The sequence below is a fragment of the Anoplopoma fimbria genome, chromosome 17 (assembly GCF_027596085.1).
Source record: "Anoplopoma fimbria isolate UVic2021 breed Golden Eagle Sablefish chromosome 17, Afim_UVic_2022, whole genome shotgun sequence".
Taxonomy (NCBI): Eukaryota; Metazoa; Chordata; class Actinopteri; order Perciformes; family Anoplopomatidae; genus Anoplopoma; species Anoplopoma fimbria.
Genome location: NC_072465.1, coordinates 6,666,592 through 6,689,577, shown reverse-complemented (window position 1 = coordinate 6,689,577; position 22,986 = coordinate 6,666,592). Strand labels below are relative to the sequence as shown.

General features: G+C 42.6%; 3 protein-coding genes across 3 annotated transcripts; 1 reads left to right on the top strand and 2 right to left on the bottom strand.

Moving 5' to 3' along the window:
- Positions 1-604: 604 nt before the first annotated feature.
- Positions 605-5,049, bottom strand: adnpa (activity-dependent neuroprotector homeobox a). The gene is made up of 4 exons (XM_054616780.1): positions 4,639-5,049; positions 3,922-4,042; positions 3,497-3,589; positions 605-3,392 (listed from the first exon to the last, which is right to left on the bottom strand). Exons 2-4 carry the CDS (start codon positions 4,027-4,029, stop codon positions 1,056-1,058), a joined length of 2,538 nt encoding a protein of 845 aa, XP_054472755.1. The 5' UTR covers positions 4,030-4,042; positions 4,639-5,049; the 3' UTR covers positions 605-1,055.
- Positions 5,050-5,352: 303 nt separating this feature from the next.
- On the bottom strand, positions 5,353-7,949 carry si:dkeyp-97e7.9 (DEP domain-containing mTOR-interacting protein). The gene is made up of 9 exons (XM_054616781.1): positions 7,867-7,949; positions 7,581-7,759; positions 7,330-7,453; positions 6,892-7,070; positions 6,483-6,695; positions 6,255-6,389; positions 6,101-6,171; positions 5,577-5,681; positions 5,353-5,478 (listed from the first exon to the last, which is right to left on the bottom strand). Exons 1-9 carry the CDS (start codon positions 7,947-7,949, stop codon positions 5,353-5,355), a joined length of 1,215 nt encoding a protein of 404 aa, XP_054472756.1.
- A 2,647-nt stretch (positions 7,950-10,596) lies between these two features.
- Positions 10,597-12,475, top strand: mafbb (v-maf avian musculoaponeurotic fibrosarcoma oncogene homolog Bb). The gene has a single exon (XM_054616782.1). It carries the CDS (start codon positions 10,928-10,930, stop codon positions 11,891-11,893), a length of 966 nt encoding a protein of 321 aa, XP_054472757.1. The 5' UTR covers positions 10,597-10,927; the 3' UTR covers positions 11,894-12,475.
- The last annotated feature ends 10,511 nt before the right edge of the window (positions 12,476-22,986 follow it).

The window sequence follows — 22,986 nt, the reverse complement described above, 5'->3', positions numbered from 1 at the left end:
GCCGGAAGTTAAGGGGCCCTTGAAACGAAAGCTTACTCACTGGAAAAGCATGTACGTATATTCTAGATAGATTTCAAATGTACATGGAGGGACTCCAAACCTGCGTCGTAGTTTGAGTTTAGTACTAAAACAGTATGGAATCTTTGCATTCAGAAAGCTGGATCTATTTTATTTTAGTTTAAAATTAATTTAATGTATTCCCAACCTTGTAAAACATTTGCAATGTTTTTACTTGTTAATGAAAGCTTATTTTAGCATCTAAACTTTTTTTTTGAAGTATCACTTGAATGCTTAATGTACTGAATGGTAAATTTAGTAACAAATGTTCTTTTTCTAAAGCATGTATTTGCAAAACTTTTTATGTCTTGACCACACCCCATACAGTTATCCAAATAAAAAGCAGGATTTAAGCTTGGTTTCCATTACTTTCCTTTTGAGATAAGGCATCAATGACTACATGAAAAACTTCTTATGACCTGTTTATGCTGCTCTATTTAACTTTTAATGCTCCACTATGTTCTTTACTTAATGTTTTTAAAATGAGTTTTAAAAACACCTGGCACAAATGATCTTCAGATTGAGTAACGGGAGTAGGAAAAAAAATTAAAAGGTTTTATTTAACAAACATATTTACTTAACCATGTACATAAGCGGTTAGCATATCCTACACGTTCTAAGTGTGAAATGACAATATGATACAGTTCTTTGTCAGAGAAAAAAACAAAAACATATGGAAGTGGGGAAGTTGGCATAATGATTTCAAAAATCTTGTGACAATTACAAGTGAATAATAGATTGTATGAAGAAACTAACAAAGAAGGCTAAAATATATACAGTGTCACTTACATATGCCATATTTATGCACTATAATGTATATTTTTCTTCCTTCCTTCCAGCACTGGTAACAAGGTCAACATCTAGAATTGAAGCGTTTTAGTCACCCATGCCATTTGACCGAACAATTGTGAATTGTAACCGTAGACCTGTTTTTTTTCTTTTTCTTTGTCTTGATTTATACAACTCCAGCTAAGCAGGCACACTGCTAAGCAGGGACACTAACAGAAAGTCATCCAAGCATTTGCTTTCCCATCTTGCAAAGAGCTCTCCTTCTCTGTTGAGGTATCGTCCGTGTTCAAAGGTTCTGTCTCTTCTGTCAGGTTTGCTGCTTCCTCAGATTTTACATTCTCGTCTTTGTCTGTTTCAACATTTCCATTCTCAGTCGGTCTATCCTCCATTTCTGGTTCACTGTCTGAGTCAATGGAAATGGTCTCTGCGCATGTACTGAGTTTTAAGGTACAGTTTAGTGTCTCGCACTGCTTGTTTTGGTCTGTGCTTGGTGTGCCAGACTTGAGGCCTCCAGATCTCCCTGTGGAGGTGCCACCAAGCTTGCTCTCCACAAAGATCAAGTCATGCTTAACTTTATTTAGAGCGAACATGTCAAAGCCGAGCAGCACAGACAGCTTCTTGGTCTCGCATTGTCTCTCGCACATCCTTCGCTTGTTTGCAAAGTGACTAGCAATGTCAGATTTCCAGAGCCACAGACTCGCGGACAGCTTCTCCTCTTCTTGAGGAGAGAGGTATGGTCGTCGGTTGAAGTAGGACGTCAGGAAATTTTTCCTGGCCTCGTACGTCTTGTGCTCATAGCTTCTAGGATCCAGAGCGAGGCCATCAGATTCGGAGTGATTCCCAACGGTTGTGGAAGAAATCTTTGACTCCTTGCTCAGTTTCATCTTCTTGGGGTTGGACATGGCCTGCGTCGGTGGCTGTCTCTTGAGGAAGCCAGCCCCCGATGAGTTCAGAGTCAAGGCCGACTTGAAGCCTTGGCCTGCCTGGTTCCTACCAACGGCCCTGCACTGCACAAGATGCAGCGTGATTGTAGAGGCCACCATGTTACTGGTGTACACTCCCAGGCAATGAATGCACTTGTATGTCATCTTTTTTTCAACAGGATGCATTGTTTGGAGAACTTGGTGTCGCTCCCTCAGATGCATGGCCAAAGCATCCGAGATGGGACCTTTGAGGATAGTGAAACACAGCGGACACAGAGTCTTACCGACCTCACTCTTGTGCGGCAGTGCGGAAAAACTCCTAGCAAATGGGTCACTTTTCTTTTCAATGATTCTGGGAGCAGTGAGTTTGACCTGAGGTGGAACACTATTCTTAGCGAGGGCAGATTGATCTTTACCATTTATAGATTCTTTCATGTTAAAAGTGAGCACAACAAGCTGTACGTTACAGGACTTATCTTGTTTAAGGGTGAGGTCAAAGGTTAAAGGTGATGCACCAGGGGGTCCAACAAAGTCCTCAGGATGAGCCTGAGCAACATGCTCAATGATTTTTTCAACATTGTGGAAAGCAGAGTGGCACTGTGGACAGGTGAGACCGTGGATTAGCATGTGGTTAAGCAGCGTGTCGCTGGGCAGATAGCGGTTGCAAAGCAAACACTTGCTGGTGAAGTTGTGGATTTTCATGATGTACTTGGCCAGTGCCCACACTCTCTTTGCCTTGTGTGCACTCTCAAAATGAGCATTGTAGAGGTTTTCAGGGAAAAGCTCATTGCAAACTGTACATATCTTCCACTTCTGTGTCTGTGCCGTGTTTACACCGGCAGCATTACTTTCAGACACTGAGATTTTGCTAGGAACTGTTGCACGCATCTGACTGGCTTTGATGGAGGACTGATTCTTAACAGGGGCCGATGGCTTTAAATAGCCAATAACTGGTTGAGCTGTTGGGTCAGTTCTATGTGTTTGGCCCCTTATGATCAGAGGGGCCTTCTGAGAAGCGACTGGCAAGGATTGAGCCCTGGAGACAATAATGTTAGCATGTCCAATCATGGTGGTCACTTGAGCACCAATTCGCTCGTGGTACTCTACAACATGCTGTACTAGAGCCTCATAGCTGCGAGTGGAAAACTGGCAGCGCTTGCAGAGGATGTTGTTGCCATTGACAGGACTAGCCCCGTTTTTGACGGATGATTCAGGAACCATAGCAAAATATGGGGAGACAATATGACGAAAATGTTCCCTGTAGATGTGCCTTCTCACAACATTGTAGAGACTGTCCCGGAATGTGCATTTTTTGCAAAAGTACATTGGTTTCTCGACACCATCTCCCTGTTTGACCCTATCAAGAAATGTTTTGTCCTTCTTTCCCAGTGTAGCTCCCTGTGAGTTTCCATAATTCTGCCGTGCTGAACTGGGTATGTGGAATATTTTAACATGCGTCTCCAAAATTCTCTTGCTTGCAGTGAACGTGCAGTATGGACAGTTGAGCAGAATTTTACTCTCAAAGATTTTCCTGTGTACATTGCGGAAGTGATTCTTGTAGCCTGAGTAGTATTTGGAAGAAAAGGAGCACTCTGTGCAGCAAAATGGCTTTGATCTGTATTCCTAAAAGACATTAGGGGGGGAAAAAAACAATGGCAATTAAGAAAAATACGGTGATTTTTGCGTAAGCATTTCAAAAGGTCTTGGACAAAAAAAGTAAGATTCACCTGCGTTTTGGAGTAAGATGGATCCCATGCACAGATATCAAGGCAAAGACTAGCCTTTACAAATTGCTCATCAGGACAGAACTCTTTGAACTCCTGTGGAAAGATAAAAGCATATTATCACGTATTGTTATAATATACAATAGGTAGTTTAAATAAGATCAGGCATGTTGACAGCATACTTTGTAATGTTAGCCACACTGATTTTGAATAAATTGTGCTTCCTCAGAGTCAGCATATATTTCAGTTGGCCTTAATTGCTTTTACATTTGAGGTAAAACATTTTCTAAATAGACATTTAAGACTTAAATACACACCTACATTTATCTTTTGAAACATGAATTAAAATATTCTGGAAGCTACATAATAAGCAATGTTTTTCATTTTAATTTAGAGCTTCTACTGTCATGCAACAAAAATAAACTCACCTCTGCTGCCTCCTTGCAGTACTCCAGCCCAATGTCTCCAAGTGCTTTTTTCACTTGTTTCCTAGCTCTCCTAATTCTTGTCAGGTTATTCACTGGAAGTTGATACATCTCTCCTGGCAAACTGCAAAAATAAACTGCTTATTAGTTTTAGGTAACGTCCAGGCTAATTTTAAGCCAAATCACAGTCATCAGACTATTAAGTATGTTTTCAAACGTCACACTAAATCTCAATCAATAATTACCAACTTGAAAAAAACTGACTTCACAAACAGGCGACACGCCCTTTCAACGCATGTCTCGAGTCAATAAATCACTGTCAACGGATTTACTTTTGACAGGGTTACTTTATCCATGCTCAAGACTTCAGTTTTCTCGAGGGGCCCAGCACTATTCCAGTGAGCATGCTTCAAGTTAGCTTCCTTTATTGCTGGTTTGATCAGGCACAGTGAAACGGAGCAGACCCGAGGACTGTCCTGCTGCACTATGTCTGTCACACATGTGTGTGTGTGTGTATACTAGCCACGTAACGTTAACTGGAGTTTCACAGCACATGTTGTTAGCTTTGTAGGCTAGCGTCAGTGTATTAGCCAAATTAGCTGTGTTGCACGCTCATGTCTGCATGATCACATAACATCACTTCGCTAGCACCACGGTTCGCGCCGAACAGCCGGTTATGGTTACGTATTCTTCGTTTTCCACTGGATGCGTCTCACTCACCTGTGGTACGTCTGGGGACTAAGTCTGCACCGGTTTCCTCACTTCATGAATTGCTAACAAAGACGCTGCCCGGCTGGTCGGGACGTTCAGACTGATGGTGATGTTCGCTCTCCTCAGAGCCGGTGCTGATGCTCAGCTCCACAGCTAGCTAACAAGGCTAGCTAGCTAGCTCTGACATCTGCTCTACTGTAGCTGGTGGCTAGCTGGAGGAATGAAAGGCAGGGCAGAGCGGTGCACAGCTCATGGAAACCCCCACACTGATGAAAGGCAGGACCACTACATGTGCTCTGAGTAATTATTGCACTTGTGGTCAGGCCAGGCTGCTAGCTACCGTTACCTATTTCTAGTGAGCCAACTCTCGATCCAAAATGGCGACGAATAAAAGACGGAAGTTGCAGAAGGGAGCTGGGCAGGGGCTGGAACAGGGGCTGGATGGCCAAAAGTTAGTATACATTGTGGTTGCATTGTCACTATGTTTTATTTTCAGGCATAAAAAGCTAACATTTATCACTCAGGAAATTAGGTTCTTTAAAATAGCACAATAACCATGTTCATTGATTGATTTTTAGGTTTTTTTCTTCAGAAATGAGCATAGGCTATATACAGTCTTGGCTATAACTGATAAAAAAAATACATTACATAATATTATATTTCAGTTTCAGCAAATGTAGTTGTGTCCAAACCAAGAGCTAGACTAGAAAACTGTTGTTGTTGTCATTCCAACGGTTCCAGAACTTCCAGAACAACAGTGCGAGGCCCGGTCTTCACCAGCCTGGATACTGTCCTGTAGTCCAGATAGAGAACACACTGTCCATTCACCTGGCACACAAACTGCCGCACCTAAAGAAGATAATGTGAGGTTAATAGGACTTGTTTTTGACTCAGAGTCAAATATGATATATTTCCATTTTCAGTGCCATGTGTAAAATATATTTGACCTTAACTCCTGCAGCTGCTGATGGGCTTCCAGGGTCAACGGCCTGCACATAACAGGGAGCTATGCCTCTGACAACAAAGCCCCAGCCCAGGGCATCTCCTATCACCTGTGATGACATGAGGATGCGATAAATTACACAATCTGTAGAAATAAAATGGAATAATTTTGCATTGGTGAGATACAATTCATTAGTCCACATTGAATAGGTATTAATAGGTACCATAAATATGTTTACTCTTGTTTCTAATGTAAACTATGAAGGGGCCTAAGTATGTAAATGCTTTTTATACATGGTTAAATACATGAGAATTTTTTGTTGACATTACAAAACATGTAGGCAAAAGCTCACCCCAACTAAGTTTCCATTTTTAAGGAGTATTTTAGTTTTGTCCCTCATTTACATTTATAATTATCGTCTTTTTGACTTTGGAAGACTGTTGTTCAAGTTATGCTGAATAAATGTCCTAATCCTAGAGCTGCTATTAATGTTTTCCCCCTCCGTGATTATGCAGTTAAGTAACTCACCGTCAACACTTTCTTAATAACAGGTGCCCCAGGTGCGAATAACTCTTCACATGTATAATTTCTTGTTAGCACTGTAAAAGTTTAAAAACATTTCAACAACGTCTTTTAAGACATTTTGAAAAATTTGTCCCTTGAATATTAACTACACACTTGCCTGATTTAGGATTGCAACTCACTGAAGTCGAAGACAGCTGGACCAGAGGTGGAAATCCAGAAGAGTGAAGCTGAAGGGAATTCAAGCTGCCTCGACGCCCACTGGTAACCTGTTTCAGATCTTTACTTAACCTCACTGTAATTAAATTAGTAGTAACGTTACAATGTGATAGTTGGCATTCACAACAAAGTGTATAAACCTGCAAAAAAGGGCAGAATTTTCTTTTACCAGAATGGAAAGCACTGTTGCCGTCCTGAGGCGTGTTTTTGTGCAGAACAAACGGACTATCAGGATGGTTGTCCTCATGTGTGGACACTGCCACCCCTTCGTTGTCGTCTTGTCCACTTTCATTCAGCAGTTCAGATAGGCGGCGTCTGCGGCGAAAATTGATGCAGAACTGATAGAGCAGTCCACTGTCAAAGAAACCATGCTTCTTTGCCACTAGTGGTGGGAGTGGGAGAGAGAGAGAGCACAAAACAACACGTTTTATAACTAATGGGATTTTTCACAAAGAGTTGATGAGTGTATTTGCTTTAGATTGCAAAAGTCCCAGCTGGCCACCCACTGACAGCAGCCACTGACAACCCACTCATTCTTGGTGCCAGACATCAAAGGGGCCAATGAGGTTTCCTCTCACCGTGCTGAATGATGCCTTGCTCCTGCAAGGCGCGGCACAGCTCCAGTCCCCGGCGCCGGCTCTCGGCCTCTCCGTTCTGAAGGAGCCAGTCAATCAGCTGGTATCCAGGAAAGGAGCGCTGATATGCAACGCCATGCTCCTCTCTTAGCTGAAGAATAGACTTCTTGTCACCTATGAGACTGAAGAAAGAACCACAAAAACACAGATCAGATATGTCATAAACAGGCAAATTACTTTTAAAAAGTGCTGGAAGGAGAATTTGAACAGACAAAGTTAGGGATTTATATTTGACAGGACCTTCTTGCTGTCTGTGTGAAATTTTAAAATCATATTGGTGTGTATGCAATCACGACAATAGTTGACACTTCAACTGTACACTTTTGTACACTTCAAGGTCAAACGAAAGAATACCAGCACAAAATAAACAGCCGCTCTTACTGTTCATAGAGTCGTTGTCCTCGCATGAAGATTTTCACCTCTGTATTGAAGGGAAATGTGCCATCATCCTTGCGGAAACGGTACAGCAGTTTGGCATCCTTCAACACTGGCCTCTTATCACAGACTAAGAAAGGGCAGCATACAGTTTCTAATAAGTTTTGAAATAACAGGTCTCTGAATAAAGCTACAACATTTTCCCTTTGTCTTCCAATATCTCCTTGCTGAAACTTGTGTTGTTGCGTCCTTCTTACCGTGGTGAACGATGTCATGATCCATGAGGTGCTGCATGATGCAGACGGCTGTTGCTCGATCTGGAGCCTCCTTATGGCTCACTAGCCAGTCTATAAGTTCCTGTGCCACAAAGCAGTTAGGATACGTGCGCAGGTGGTAGCGTCGGTCCTTGATCAGTTTTCCATCGTGTAGTCTCAACCTTGAAATTTAAGTTCAAATCAGCCATATGTTTAACCTTAATCCTTGAATCTCCTTCAAGCCTGACCATAGACAAGTCATGTATCCCCCCTCTCTCTCTCTTCATACCTGAGTTGTTCTCCAGCAATCATGACTTCTCCTTTATGTTGTCTGGCTGTGGCTTTTCTCCTAATGCTACTTGTTCGCTCCATGTTTGTTACATGTGGACTGGAAGGTTAAGTGAAGCCAACTCTTAGTTATGGCTCTTTGTATTTACAAAATAGCCACTGAAACACACAGGACCCCATTTGCCATGTGGGAAAGATGTTGTGTATACAGAAAGAAAGGGAGACAAAGACATGGTACATTTCTGTCAGGATGACACAGACAGACTGCGGCCGCCTAAAGAAAACTGTTAATAATAATAATTAAGCCTTTATTAGTCCCACAATGGGGAAATTATTTCTCTGCATTTAACCCATCCCGGAGGAGCAGTGGGCTGCAATGAAGCGCCCGGGGAGCAACTTGGGGTTAGGTGTCTTGCTCAAGGACACCTCGGCATGTTGCTGGTAGAGGGGTTTGTGGTTACGGGACAAGCGCTCTACCTCATGTGCCACAGCCGCCCCAAGTGTTGACATCTATGTTCCCTCTTATCCTTATTTATTGTTAAGGCTGAAATGATCACTAGTTTTCTTGTTTGCTGTTTCCACACTGCACAGGACATAGGTCACATTTATTTATTTATTGCATTTTGAGAGAAACAAGTGAATGACTGTTGTTATCCGCATGATAACCCATTGCTAATTGTCTTCATGGTGCTAATCGGCCAGCTACAGTCAGTTAATGGATGCTGTGATACAGGCTGGGTTTTGCAACACAAAATAGACGTTAGTCTGGATTATCTGTGGTGTCTATGGATGTTAGTTTCCTTCAGGGCACACCGTTATTTGTCGGCAATGGGTTAACTTAATTTAGGTTGCATTTTAAAATGTGCTAGTGACAGTGCTTGACTTCTGTTATATGTGGTTTCTGCATCAGTCTCGTTATCGATGGCAACACAGGTCATGTAAAGTGAGTCTTGGGATATGAATGCATCCGTGCTTCCAGCCTGTCAGACAGCATATAAATCCTGCCTACTTTGTAATAGAATTGGCAGCCTCAACCATAACTACCTTTTAAAGAAGCTACATGATAGTTTGTAGGTGGGTTGGCACACAATGGATTATCAAATTGATATCCATGCTCTCAGTTCTCGGATGGAAATAAAGTGAAGCTTTGTTTTTTAAGATCTGTTGTTGCAATGATGGCTTTTATTGATTATAATTGTGTGTAGAAATGTAATGTTTTCAGGGGGTGTGACTGTTTCTCTGCGGCGAAATATGAGTGTCTGCTGGCGATGTGCTCTTAGGCCGTTAGCATCCTATCTTTAGCATAATGTCCCTGAGCCATCCTTGCTCAGTCACACTGTCTCCTCTTTTCCTTTGTTCCCAGCAACTAAAGCTGACTGAAACAATACCTCTGCGTTCTTGGACAACACTTTCTATTGGTTTTGGCTTGAGTCCTCTATCTTGTCAGTGAAGCTTTCACTATCTTTGGAGTAAGCACTGCCTAAGCGGGTCATTTTGGGGCAGGAACGTCGCTTAACCCTTTGATACCCTGTGCAATTGTGGCACCTCTTGACACCGCTAGGGATGACATCCCCGAATCGGACAGCACATCCTGGAACATACCATATTCTTATTGCGGCAGAGATGTTGCTGAGCTGTTGTCAGGGGTGTTCATGATTTATGCTGGGATGCTTTGCCCTTCTCTGGCTGTCAGAGGTTACAGCCGACCTTCTGTAAAAATCAACAAATGTTGAAGGGCTCTCCCACAGATGTTTTGAGCTCTCACGTTCCATAAATGCACAATCCTACATGGAAATAATCCAGAAGTCAGCACTGTCACTTTAAAAAAACAGGAGTGATAGAGCCTGGAAATATAACCAAAACAAATGAAATCATAAAAACAATCATACATACAATTAAGAAAACCCTGAACATGATAGTAGCTGGAAAGCCCTGTTATATGATGATAGTTTCTAAAATGTTTTCTTCTGAATGATCTAACAACATTAAATGTTTGACTAATATCAAAGGCATGAACAAACATTTAATTTGTTAATTCACATATAAAACATCAGACTTTACTATCCAAAGAAGTACAACTGTCCCTGTCCCTAATGAAAGTATGTGATGGTTCAGACTTCCGAGCTAGGAGTGGATTTTGAGATTTGGACTGCTGTGGTGCATGCTAGTGGCCACCAGGTGTCAGTGTTTTCCTGTGTACTAACAAAAGAGCACAGCGACCACAATAGTGTCAACGGAATTTTCTTGCAGCCTCCTTTTTGTTGTTTAAGTGAAACGAGGCAGTTGCCAACTTATATAAATCACCACAAATCCAGTCATGAATTCAACCAAATTAAAGACGAAAGAAAATCATATTCGAAGAAATTGGAAGTAGGAAAACGTGCCCCCCCCGTTACGTTTAGTGTATTGGGCTTGAAAAACAATAAAAGCACTGCCTGGACAAACCTGTGTGTGAAGGTATTTGACCTCGCCTTATACACACCGTGATAAATCCGCAACATACATGTGGGATAAATATGCCTTAATGTAAAATGGAGGACAAATCAAACAGTTAAAAAAAGCATATTGCAGAAGATGGTGTTCCGCTGTGCAGACATTTATAGGTTTTGGTCAAATGATCATCACGAACAGCCCGTTGGGGGGAGGGACAAGCTCGTAGCAGCTCTTATGCAAATCGCCCCCATCAGCGTGTTTTCATTGGAGAGGGGAGTGGAGGTGTAGCCCAGAAGGCGTGACATCATGCCAATGCAGCTTTATGAAGAAAGTGCGCTTCTCCTGAGCAGGCAGAGAGGTGCGTCCAGTCCGCTGGCGTCATCGGAGTTCTAGCGTGCGGCGACTGAATCCAAACAAGCTGCGCGGTGCAGAATCTCCAGTTCTCACAGAGTTTGATAAGGTGGGAGGCTTTTTACGCACGCATGTTTTTTTCCCACCCCCTTCTGAACTGAAATCAAAGTTTGGGATTACTGCCATTTTTTTTTGAAAGTAGTCGCGCTTTTCGCTGACTGCATGAAATAGCTTTGGACATTCGGAGCTCTCTGAAGAGACACGCTTTGCCAGTTAATATGAGCGATTCACATTTGGGACTGCAGAAAAACCCCATGGATTTCGTGAGCGATTTCGACTTGATGAAGTTCGGCGTGAAGAAGGAGGCGATGCAGGGGATGGACCGCTCCTTCATCGGGCCATGCAGCCAGCTCCAGAGACCGGACTCTGTTTCCTCCACCCCCGGCAGCACACCTTGCAACTCGGTACCCTCGTCACCAAACCTCAATCCAAACGAGCAGAGAAATAACCCCGGGGGCGACCAGTTCTGGATACCCAACAACGGGGGTTACCCTCAGCAAATGTACCCGCAAGCTTTTGGTCTGACACCCGAGGACGCAATGGAGGCCCTAATCGGCGCCACGGCGCAGCAGGGACACCCATCTGTGCCCCACGGCAACCCGCCGCCACATTTCCAAGCTGAATACGAAGGGTACGGCCACCTCAACGAGCCTGTCCAGCACTACCCGGGTCTGCCGGGTCACCCCGACATGCAAGGCATCCACAGCAGCCACTGCCAAGACCCTTATATCAAAGACGACATGGGTTGCGAGTCTCCGGACTCGCAGGACGAAGAGCAGGTCCTCGGTGCGCACCACCAGCATAGCCGCCGCGACCGGCTATCCAACGCCGATAGTCACTTCTCAGACGACCAGCTGGTGTCGATGTCCGTCAGGGAGCTCAATCGGCTCCTCAGGGGCCTCGGCAAGGACGAAGTGATGCGTCTGAAGCAGAAGCGCCGAACCCTGAAAAACAGGGGTTACGCACAGTCCTGCCGTTACAAGCGCGTCCAGCAGAAGCACGTTTTGGAGCACGAAAAGACCAGCCTGGTGTCACAGGTCGAGCAGCTGAAACATGAACTTAACAGGCTGATGAGGGAGAGGGATGCTTACAAAATTAAATGTGAGAAACTGTCCGGTGCGAACTGTTACCACGAGACTGGGTCTACCAGTGACAACCCTTCCTCACCCGAGTATTTAATGTGACTTTGTTGATTTCCTGCAAAACCGATACTTTTCCATGGGGAGGCATTATGTTGACAGCTCGCCTTGCTCTTTAACAAACAAGCCCATGGATTCACCAAGTTGTAATTAATGTTGGACAAAAGGATATCGCTCAAATAATTGTAATAGATACAACTAGGCAACAAGTTATGACACAAAATTACAATAAAGCATGCATGCAGGACATGCATGAGATGTTTTTTTGTATACAAGCGTATCTGTATTTTGTCTGAAAGGACATACTTGAAATCAGAGAATATTTCCTTTTTATTAATATACAACTTTAATCCTTCTGCATTAGTTACTCCTCAATCTTAATTTTAGTGATTTTGCTTTGCTTAGTTTTTGTAGCTCAAATTATATTCTGTGTCCATGCTTCCTTAAAATAGACAACATAAAAAGAAGAATTATGTTCAAACGGCATTTCTATTATTTTTTATGAAGCTGATTCTGCTGGACAGATGTTTTCCTTATTTGCTTTTCTTTTAAGATAATATATGATTATGCAAATTGATTTTCATCCACTATGTTTTTAATTTGCTATGGATCAATAAAACTATTGTGACTTTTTAAAATTGTGTCTCATCTGCTGTTAGAATTACCATCTCACACAAAAAAAACTGTACACTCAGTGAAATATTTAAGCTACCTCACATGCACAATTTTCTTTCACGTTTCTAAAACACCGTAATCATTAGCATTGTAATTTATTATTCTTACGAGAGCTTACAACATTTTCAAAATGCACACTCGCATATACAATGCAAAATATATAGCTAAATCCATAACAAGAAACACACACTACATACAATTATTTAAATATATTAGATAGGTGTATTTATAAATGTGAAACTTATTTCTGTGCAGTGTAGATGCTAAGACAAAAAACACAAAACATTGTCTCTACTATAACTGACTCTAACATTAGACTTTGACCCAATACTTTTTTAAATATACACAAATTTTACTTTTTCATCATCATATTATTATTATTATGAGACAAAGGAAGGAGCGCAGTAACAGTGTTGTGTATCTGTTGGTTTGGTGTTGAATGAAAGGACGAGTGGCTTTCCCTCCTTCCATGACCTTTGCCCTTCATGGAGTGCTGCTTCCTGTGGGACCCCGGCATGTGAGAGCACAGGGGGCTGACTGGCAGGGGCTGTGGGGCACAGATAAAATGGAGTGGAAATCAGGCTTCCCTTCTGCTCTCTTCCTCAGACAAACAGATCACCTCTGCATTCATTTACAGAGGAAGACAGAAACAACAACCACGGCACACACGGCTCCGCGCTCCTCGGGCCGGCTCCGGAGGAATTTTTCCACTTGTTTTTTTTTATTCTTGTTTGTTTCTGTCCCCTTTCATTTTGAAATCTTCGAGCAAATTACGTGACAACAGATCATTCCCAGTTTAGGACTACAATAATATTTGGATGACCGTAATAGTACCAAGGCCACTGTGATAATGTGTGATAAGTGGCCACATTGTAAATTGAGTTTATAACCTCTGTCATGGCCTGTGTGCTGAGAATACAGAGAAAAATTTAGGGAGTTTTTCACCGTGACAGGAGACTTTCTCTTCCCGCTTAGTGAGAATTTGGCTGGGCAGGTGGCTCTGTTAATGGGACCACCCTTTAACCTGGGAACCAGGTTCTCTTTTTTTGCGTGACCCCTGACAGTTTTGACCTCACCCCTCCGTGAGAGAGAGAGCAGCCCTAAAATCACACCACAGGTGCAAAAACACTTTCCTTCTGAGAACAGGCCCTAATCCCTGAAGGTCGGCTCGCTGTACTGGGAGTACGTGACGTAGATGAGTGCGTCTGTGAACACCAAGTATGTAGCAGAAAATAACCAGATGGTTATGGTAATGAATAATGCTCCTCTATATTTTAACGTTATTGAGAAGGGCTCATTAATCAGTGGCGCTTGTATATGGCATGAGACTTTGTTTACAGGCACAGTTTAATTTTCCTCTATTTCAGAAGTGTACTCGTAAATATACTCGTTAACTGTAAACCTACTCGGACGACTGCTGGGCAGAGAGTGAAACTCACTATCAATAGTTATTGAAGAATTTTTCTATCAAATTAGTTTTGTTACATTTTTTGTTCCTTTTTTTTGTCTTCAGTAAATATAATTTTATATGTCTTCATGTCATTTCTAAATGACATGATCAGGTGAAATATTGAACCGCTGAGTGCTTAACATAAAATAAAACCTTCCAAAAAATCTGCAGCATTTTAGATTGAACTACCTCCATTGTAAGGGTATATTTGCAAATGCAAATTGGAGAGAACTGAGCGCAAGGTAAGCATGTTTGTCTATACTTGCATATGTTTAACATTGCCTGCACTGATGCATTTTGGTAGGTGTGGTTTTTCAATCACTTCTTTGTTCCCTGTGGTATGTTTGCGCACTAACATACATCACATGAGGATTTCTTAGCAACGGCGGAATAATACAGTAGAAGTGCTGGCGAGGAGAGCGGTTTGTGGTACTGTGTGACAGTGTGCAGGGTGCCATTGTAGAAACGATTAGCCAGCTCTTTTCCCTCGCATGTGATAGGCTGGTGGGCCTGATGTGGGAGCCTCACACTACCCCTCCCCCCTTCCTCCCCGCCACCAACACCCCGAGCCCACAGCGCCTGAGGCTGGCTACTGAGTCAGCAGGAGGGAAAGGTGTCTGCACGGCTGTGGCATCAGAACAAGAGAGAAAGCAAAATAGCTGGAGAAGGATAAAGAGCAGTGGAAACGATTTAGAATAGACACGCTTGCATTTTTTAAAAACAGATGGAGAGAAGGAACGATTGCGCGAAGTAAAAAAAAAAAAAAAAAAGCCAGAATGCGATGATGAAGCGGGTTAAAGAGGAAGCATCATCATCTACTAAATTATTTCAAAACCTCTTCTGCAGAGGCCCTTTTATTACATTGTGACTAAGATGTCCACTCTAGATGTAACCACGGCACACTTTTACACAGTGATTAACGTCCATAGATGGCTGGTGTTAACGTGTCCCATCAGAATCTGGTAAACGTTGTGTCAACCTCTTGGCTGAGTGCAGGGGTTTGCCAAGGCCTGGCTGCATCTCAGACAGCGGACACAGACAGAGGAATGCGGCAGAGACTCACCATTGTGTGGGGAGAGGCAGAGGAATGCAGGCTGCCAGGCGACGTACACTGTCACCAATGAACACAGCCAGAGGCCTAGAGCCACGAGGGCCGACAGACCCCACAGTCAAACATCACTGGCCACTTCCATCTGCGATATCATACCTAGCTTCTGTAGACAGTGTTGGTTTGGTCCAGCGTGACTTTCTTAACACTGAGTATCTTGCTGCACAGCTACTGTCACAAAGACTATCAGAGATTAGATACAAAATGGCCCGTCAAATAAGAATTTTGTTGATCAACTGAGTAAATATTATTTTATTTTAAACAAACCCTGGTGATCAGTGTGAATCCTGCATTCACAATAATGATTGGCACTAATCTCCTATGGCTAAATGTCAACTGACCAGACATTTGACCCCCAATACCAAGCCATTTCCAGCCTCAGCCAGTTTTTTCACTCGATGTTTTGCAACAGTGTAAGGCTCACACTGGTGATCGTCTGTGAAGAGTGGCTTCACGTGAAGCGCAGAGAAGACATTGGGATTGAGGACAGGATGGACGAGGGGCTTCCTCTTTCACTTCCTATATGAGGGTCCAGTCAAGTGACTCTTTGTAAGAGTGGTAGGTTGTGTGTCGCAGGAAAACGCAGCTTGGACGGCTGTGGTTTCCGTTCAGGATGTCCATTCGTTTCTGTGCACGGTTGTGACACTGTGAATCATGCAGTGATCACACGCGCACACAGACGTCTCCATGGACATGGCACACATACACACACTCACGAAGACATGCCTATGCAAACACAGACGATCATGTGTGTGTGCGCTTTCTTGCTCTCTCACACAGAAGGCTTCTTTTTTTTTTTTTTTTTTTAAGTGTTGCAACATCGTGAAAGATTCCATGGTAATTACTATTGTAGGCTACTACTGGTAATGACTTAGATTATCACATGATGGGCTCTGCAGGCACCAACAGAGTGGATTAATGTGTAGCCTCATAACTACAATAAAGATTGTCTTGCTATCTTATTGGCTGTAATAAGGAATCTGGCTTCCTGGGGACGTTGTGTTTCACGTGTTTGTGCATGATCACCTGGGGATCTGATAGGAAGGTTTCTTGATAAAGTGCTTGTCACGTTTCAGTGGACATCACTGACAGAAGTGTGACAAAGTCCTGTCACATCACAGACCCTGGACTTTAGTTGCCGAGCAAAGGGTGAACCACTGTATGTAATGATTATACAGGTTCCTCCCAGCGTGACAGAAACATTATAAAACAGCCTGAGCTTGTTAACAGAGGATGAAAAACAGAAGTGTTTTACTCGCATACACAGCAAAGGTAAATGAACTGTGCATCTGAAGTGACTGATCATTTAAGATACAATCCGATGACCACACCCTCAACACCTTGACTTTCTTTCATACGATGGACATACAGCATATTCTTATGTTTCGTGAGTGACACTGCAGTTTTACAGCGTAAATAACAGGCCAAAGAGTGAATGAGGGGTCATTAGAGAGAGGAGAAGAGTAGAAAAAAAGTAGAGAAGGAATCTCCTTTCCTTTCATTCCCTGCTAGGATTTCCTGTTCTGTTTTATAGGGTCATGCAGCTGGCAGGCGCCCTCCTGTTTCTGTCCATAATGATGACAGGCGTCCATTAGTGCACAGTAGAAACACGAGCCACAGAGGTTAACTCAGGCCCCCCCCCCCCCCTGACAGCCTCTTCCCTTTCCACAGCCCATGGCCCCCAGTATACAGCCTACCTATCTATAGGGCAGATAATTGTGGCTCTCAGTTGCTGTTGGCAAAACTTCCCTGATTAAGGGTCAGCTCCTGCTCAGACACCAGCATGTGCACCCTGGCGAGTTTATCACAACCTGGAAAGCAGGTCCGGCCCTCTGGGACCATATTATGTCTCTGGTATATAACAAACTCGCTTCCGGGAAGAGTAATGGTGGGACTGTTTTTTTTTTTTTTTTTAGAAGAGCGCTGGAGATTAAATAATAAATAGTTCTTGGTACTGTTAAGTAAAGAAAGAGGGAAAAAAAGGATGTTTTTTTTAGTGGGGTTTCATGTAGGAGAATGATCATTATATTGTTTTGGAATGATGTTACTGTGTCACTGTGAGTTTGAATGAATGGTGGCCCAAAAAGAATAGCACAAGATATCCCAGAGAAAAACTATTATCTTATCAGGTTTAGTCCTAAAGAAATGAGATATTTCCTGTTTTCCTGTTAGAGCCCCTCATAAAGCATAGGAAACAGAGTTGAACAGATGATAGGGTTTGAAAAGTACTATTCAACACCCTTCTTCATAAGTTTCTGCAGGTCTCACTGACATGAGAATATGGCAGCGGTGTCATACGTTCTGGTAAAGTCTAACAGGCCTCTTTGGAATTGGGTGTGTCACTCTCCCACTGGTGTGTCATGTTAACATCTCCCTTGTGTCATAACTCTTCCCTCATGTTTCTCAGATGCACTATGCTGAACTCGAAGCCATATAATTTTTCCTTTCAGCTGATTTTAGCGCAGCCATATCCGTCTCTGCGTCTTCTAAGCAGCTGGAGGATTTGGCAGAATAGTGTTCACACGCCCATTCTTTGATTCTTTAGCCATCTTTGTCATCATGGGCGATTTAAAGCCTCCGCTACAATAACTGAGTAACAACCATCTGTGTGCTGCGGCTGGACTGTCAGCGAGAGAAGCTTGTGATTCGCCAACACAGGGCTTAAAAGGACTCTATTTAAGGGAATGCAGGCCTTTATACTACAGTGAACCCATGTACTTGTTTGCTTTTTTTGTGGTCAAGAAACAGGAAGTACTTTGTTCTGGGATTTAACAGCAGAAAAAAAGAAACCCAAACTTCTCAAAAGAATGAAATGAAAGGTTACAAGTCAAAGAAAACCAAGTTTATAGAGGGTGTGATAAGAATTCCCACTGAATTTGTTACACAAATGTTGATTGAAACTACCGGCGGTCACATAAATCTGCTTCTTGTGATTAGATTGTTGCACATAGGAAAAAAAAATCTCAGGGTTACATGCAAATGATGAACTTTGACAACCTGAGTTATCTTTTTTTGGGCCACTTAGGGGGAGCAGAAACAAACTGTGAACACCAACATTTTATCACTGTTTAAAGGATTAGTTTGACCTTGCTGTCCTGTCTTTACAATGGTGGAACGACCTCTCCATTGACATCAGGACAGCAGACTGAAAACTCTGTTCATACTGCACCTTTGCCCATAAGTGATCAAATAGTATATTTGATGTCTCTAGGTGTAGCACGTGAAGTTGTTCAGCATATTTGATGAAGTTGATGTACTTGCAGGATTCTTCCACATTCTGGGGTCGAACTCAGATGGTTGAACACACTTATTGTTGTTAAGTGCCTTTGGATAAAAACGTCAGCTAAATGAATATAATGTTATGTTTTGGGAAGCTACAGCCTGCAGCCAGTTGGCTTAGCTTAGCATTAAGACTGGAAACGGGAGGAAACAGATAGCTAGCTTGCCCAAATGTAACAAAATCCACATGCCAACCCTTCTAAAGCTCCCTAATTAGCACAGTGTACACAGTGTACTCACAATGTCCCAACATCTCATATTGGAAAGAGAATAACGGTATTTCTAAAAATAACGAGTTGATATGGCAAACATGTTAGCTGTTGTTTATTTATACATCGTTCAGATAAAGATCAATATTTGGCATTCATTTGGAGTCTTGTTTGTGGTCACCTGGTTAATAAAACTATATATGTAGCAATATTCATTCTCCTTTTAGATCTGTTTTTGGTCCGCTGAGTTGGGGAACAATTCTCTGTTCATCTCTATGAGTGACTCTTTCATACATAGTCATGTGAATCATTTTTAATATAACAAGACTAATGCCTGATTTATACTCTGTGGCTGTGCTCCTGTGCGTTTACCAGTCTGTTATACTGCAGCCTATTAAGCGTAGCGTGTCATTTTCCTTTTAGTTTTGTTTTTTCAGGAAGTCTGCGGCGCGTCCGTCTCTCTCTCTGAGCTCCGCAAACCACTTCTGCAGCTCTGTGGAAGATTTTCTGCAGAAGTATGAATTAAGTATAAAGGTCTACAACAATGCTAGCAGTTCTGTGAGCCTTTAGGCCTACTAACCACTGCTAAGGCACACTTTTGAGTTTTTTTAGCCAAACGCTCCTGTCAACGTGCTAACATACTCTCAATGACGATGTCAACATGTTGACACTTAGCAAATATAATGTTTGCCATGTTCACCATCTTAGTTTAGCAACAAATTAAAGTTTCGACCTGATGATGCCACTAGACAGAATGTCATAGAATTACCAATGCTATAATTTGTACTGATGGAGACATGACTGTCTGTACAAATCACATGGCAATGTACCCAATAAATGTTGAGACATTTAATTTAAAACCACAAATGTCAACTTCATGGTGGCAATAGAGGAAAAGTCAGGGGATCAACAAAGTCACTGTGCTTCCTTCATTCCAACCAATGAGTTGAAATATATCAGTTTTGGCCAAAGTGATGGCCTGACAGACAGAAGTATTATTTATAGCTGCTTTAAGAATTTTAATTTATGATAATTTTTCAATAATGTAGATTTGGTGATGTTGTGCTGTTTTGCAAAATATTCTGTATTTTATCATTATTACCACCACAAAGGAGGTTATGTTTTGAGTTTGATTTGTTTGTCAGCAGGAATATTGAAAAACTACACGTCCAGATTTTTTAGGTATTGGTAGGCATGGGCAAAGGAAGAACCCATTCAATTTGAACGCTTTATTTTTCACTTATGGAAACGATCTCTGAGTGCCCCTCTAGTTTACCATGAGATACAGCTTATTGTTTACTGACTTTAAAATACTTTATAGCCTTTACAAGGAAAACATAAATTGGTATTACTGCCCCGATGTAAAACTGCAAAGGATTTAAAAAAAGAAGCAGCAGTTGAGTTTTAGAGAAGAAAAAGTGATTTGTGTGAAGTAACACACTGCCCACACATGGTCAAGCAGTGGCCTGCAGCACTAACATGTACAGATTGAACAACAACAACACAAGTTGGTGGCCTCTGAGCTGTTAGCCAACAAACTCTGACCTCAGCCTGCACGTCAGGTGTTGAGAAACGTTCAACTGTCCAAATGTTGTGGGAACCCGTCATCTGTTTGCCTCCCGTACGTTTGCACTGTCTTCTGGAGCACAGAAGAAACCTCAGCCAAAATCAGATAAATTACTTAAAACAATACCATGACAAACTATCAGACTTATAACATCAAAAAAATACAATGTTTAAATGTGTTTCTGTCGTCTTACTGCCCTGGTGAAAAACACTCGGAGTGAGTATGTCAGCTTCAAGTCTCTTTTGTACAGGCGAGGTCAAAAGGTCACCATAAGTCTGTGAGTGACAGCAGTAATGGAGAGCGGAGCTATATTTAAATCCCGAGGAGAGGAACAGCCTTGACTCATGTGTGGACCTTGTGCATCCTCTTTCCGGACAAAAAAATGAATCTGCTCATCTTCTTAAGTTTACTTGCACTCGTATGACTTGGTGGCAGTAATTATTTTAAGATGCTGATTGTGAAATCTATTGCCTTATCTATCTATTCACTCATGTTTTGCTTTAAAATAAACTGCAGCTCTAAAAAATGAATGTTTATTTTTGGCAATGCTCTCATGTCCCCTCTTAAGTAAGAAAGGAGGTTGTGTTTTACTGGTTCGAATAGATTTTATTGATCCGTGTGATAAAGTGAACCCTCTCTTTAAAGATTCTTTCCCAATGTCCTGCTGAGGGAGTTCAGCTGCTTTGTTGTCCGAATAGATCTGGAGTCTTACTGTGTTGATTCGTCTGTGGCGGCCCAGGTGTTTAGTAAAGGCTGCTGTGGTTGATTGGTGGAAGGAGTGGAAAGCAGGAGCATTGGGCTTTCCCACAGAACCAGTGGAGAAGACTTTGAAATAGGAGTAGCTTCTCAGAAGCTTTATCAAGCCCTGATCACCTGATAAATCTGTCAGAAGCCGCAGCCCCGTCCATAAGAACCTGTTATTCATATGTGCTAGTAAAACAGATCTTTGAAGGACTAATCCTTTAATCCTGGTTCATTGTTTCATCAGCAGAAGAAACACTTTGTGTTTGCTGCAAAGACTTAAACTTGTTATCTTGAGCAGTGCTTCCCAAATCAGTTTAAAGTGTCACATGAATGTTTAAGATTGATGAGAAAAGTGTGGCACATGGCTCGTACGTTATCCCTTCACTCTTTGTGTTTTCAGACCGGCTTTCCCCCGGGGCTACTTTGACATGCACATGCATACCTATCTGTGCTGCCATCTCTTTACAGTATATCTGTGTCAGCAGCGAGCTGAGGCAGGAGCATGAGAAATGGAGGCGAGCTCGGTCCTCAGTCCCACGGATAGGGGCTGTGCACTCAGCTGTAAACAGCTTCTGTGTGTGTGTGTGTGTGTGTGTGTGTGTGTGTGTGTGTGTGTGTGTGTGTGTGTGTGTGTGTGTGTGTGTGTGTGTGTGTGTGTGTGTGTGTGTGTGTGTGTGTGTGTGTGTGTGTGTGTGTGTGTGTGTGTGTCATGAGTCTCTATTTCCATCTGTTTTCATCACCTCTGGAAAGGTGGCATGACGAGTCTTCCCACAGGAGTGGCGAGAGCGTTGCCGTCCCGCACCTTCCTCCTCTCCTCACCTTACTTGATGACACGGGCCTTATCGCTGCATCTGCCGGCCCAGATAGTCCTTCCCCCTTTGTTTGAGGATTAGGGGATGCTACTGCATCCATTGTGAGCTACGGAGCGCTAAATTGGGAGCTTTCCGACACGGACGAAGCACAGATATCTCCTTCTGTCCGTCGTAAAAGTCAATCGATTATTTCAGATAATCTTATGCATAATTGAATAATATCAGTGGCTGAAGCGATGAACTCTCTCTGACTGCTAAATATGCAAATATCGTCTTTTACACCACGTTGCATTAAATCATCATTCTGTTTGGCCTCGAGCTGTGGGGGAAGAGACGTGTTTTGTTTAGACCCACAAGTCAGGAAGGTGTGAAGCTACGTACATGATATGATTAACTAAAATATGAGTCCTCCATAATATTTCACGCAAAAATAAGGTCAGAATGTGATGCATTTCATTCAGTTCGACTTCAGGAAATGTTTCACAAAAGTACTGACAGCATCAAAGAGGGGATGCCTTCACCTCATAGTGAGCCACCATTACAAAGAGAGGTTGACCTTGCCTTTGGCCTCTTGGCTGTCTGACAAAGCAATCCCCATGCTCTAGTGCAGTACGGCTGTCCTCTAAATGAAAGTAGCTGAGAGGCGAAGGGCAAAGAGACCTATGGAATATCAATGTGCGATGCTCTCAATTAAGATTAAAGCTTCAAATGGAATCCTATGGAGCCGCTTCCCTAAGAAATGCTTGACATTTTACCCTTGCTGACTCTGGATAAAAAAAAAAAGAGTCCTGCACCACCAGTACCACCACCGCTACCACCCCAGCCGCTAACTAGCTGCCCCTCCTCGGCAATTCACTGAATTCATTCTGTAGATATTGACTTAGGCTACAGTCACACTTCTAAGAAATAAGTGAAATGGATCATCTTACTGCCAGTGGATGATAAGAATACCGAAATATGAAAAAGCATCTGGATCAGCAAAATGACAAACTGGGGGGGGTGGGGGAATATGAGGCAGTCATGATAAACCCTTAGAGACAAATTCCCTACAGCTAGACTGAGAACTGAGCAAAGGAAAGAGAGGGGAAGAGAGGTAAAGGAGAAAAGAAAATATACATCTGCAACATGCCCATTTTAGATGTATGTTTAAGAGAGAGCCTCATCAAATTACAGTACGTGTATCCTCTCTGAAAAGCATGGGCTGGCTGCACGTAGACGGCCATAGGGATATATTAAGTATATTGGCCAGTCTCATCTGAAACAGATTTATTGTATCAGTCACTATATTTCACGT

Coding starts and splice junctions, on each gene's coding strand:
- adnpa (XM_054616780.1), bottom strand. CDS start 4,029: ATGTATCAACTTCCAGTGAATAACCTGACAAGAATTAGGAGAGCTAGG. Junction 3,590..3,921: donor ACTGCAAGGAGGCAGCAGAG/GTGAGTTTATTT, acceptor ATCTTTCCACAG/GAGTTCAAAGAGTTCTGTCC. Junction 3,393..3,496: donor CATCTTACTCCAAAACGCAG/GTGAATCTTACT, acceptor AATGTCTTTTAG/GAATACAGATCAAAGCCATT.
- si:dkeyp-97e7.9 (XM_054616781.1), bottom strand. CDS start 7,949: ATGGAGCGAACAAGTAGCATTAGGAGAAAAGCCACAGCCAGACAACAT. Junction 6,172..6,254: donor GAGTTGCAATCCTAAATCAG/GCAAGTGTGTAG, acceptor AAACTTTTACAG/TGCTAACAAGAAATTATACA. Junction 5,479..5,576: donor CAGCAGCTGCAGGAGTTAAG/GTCAAATATATT, acceptor TATCTTCTTTAG/GTGCGGCAGTTTGTGTGCCA.
- mafbb (XM_054616782.1), top strand. CDS start 10,928: ATGAGCGATTCACATTTGGGACTGCAGAAAAACCCCATGGATTTCGTG.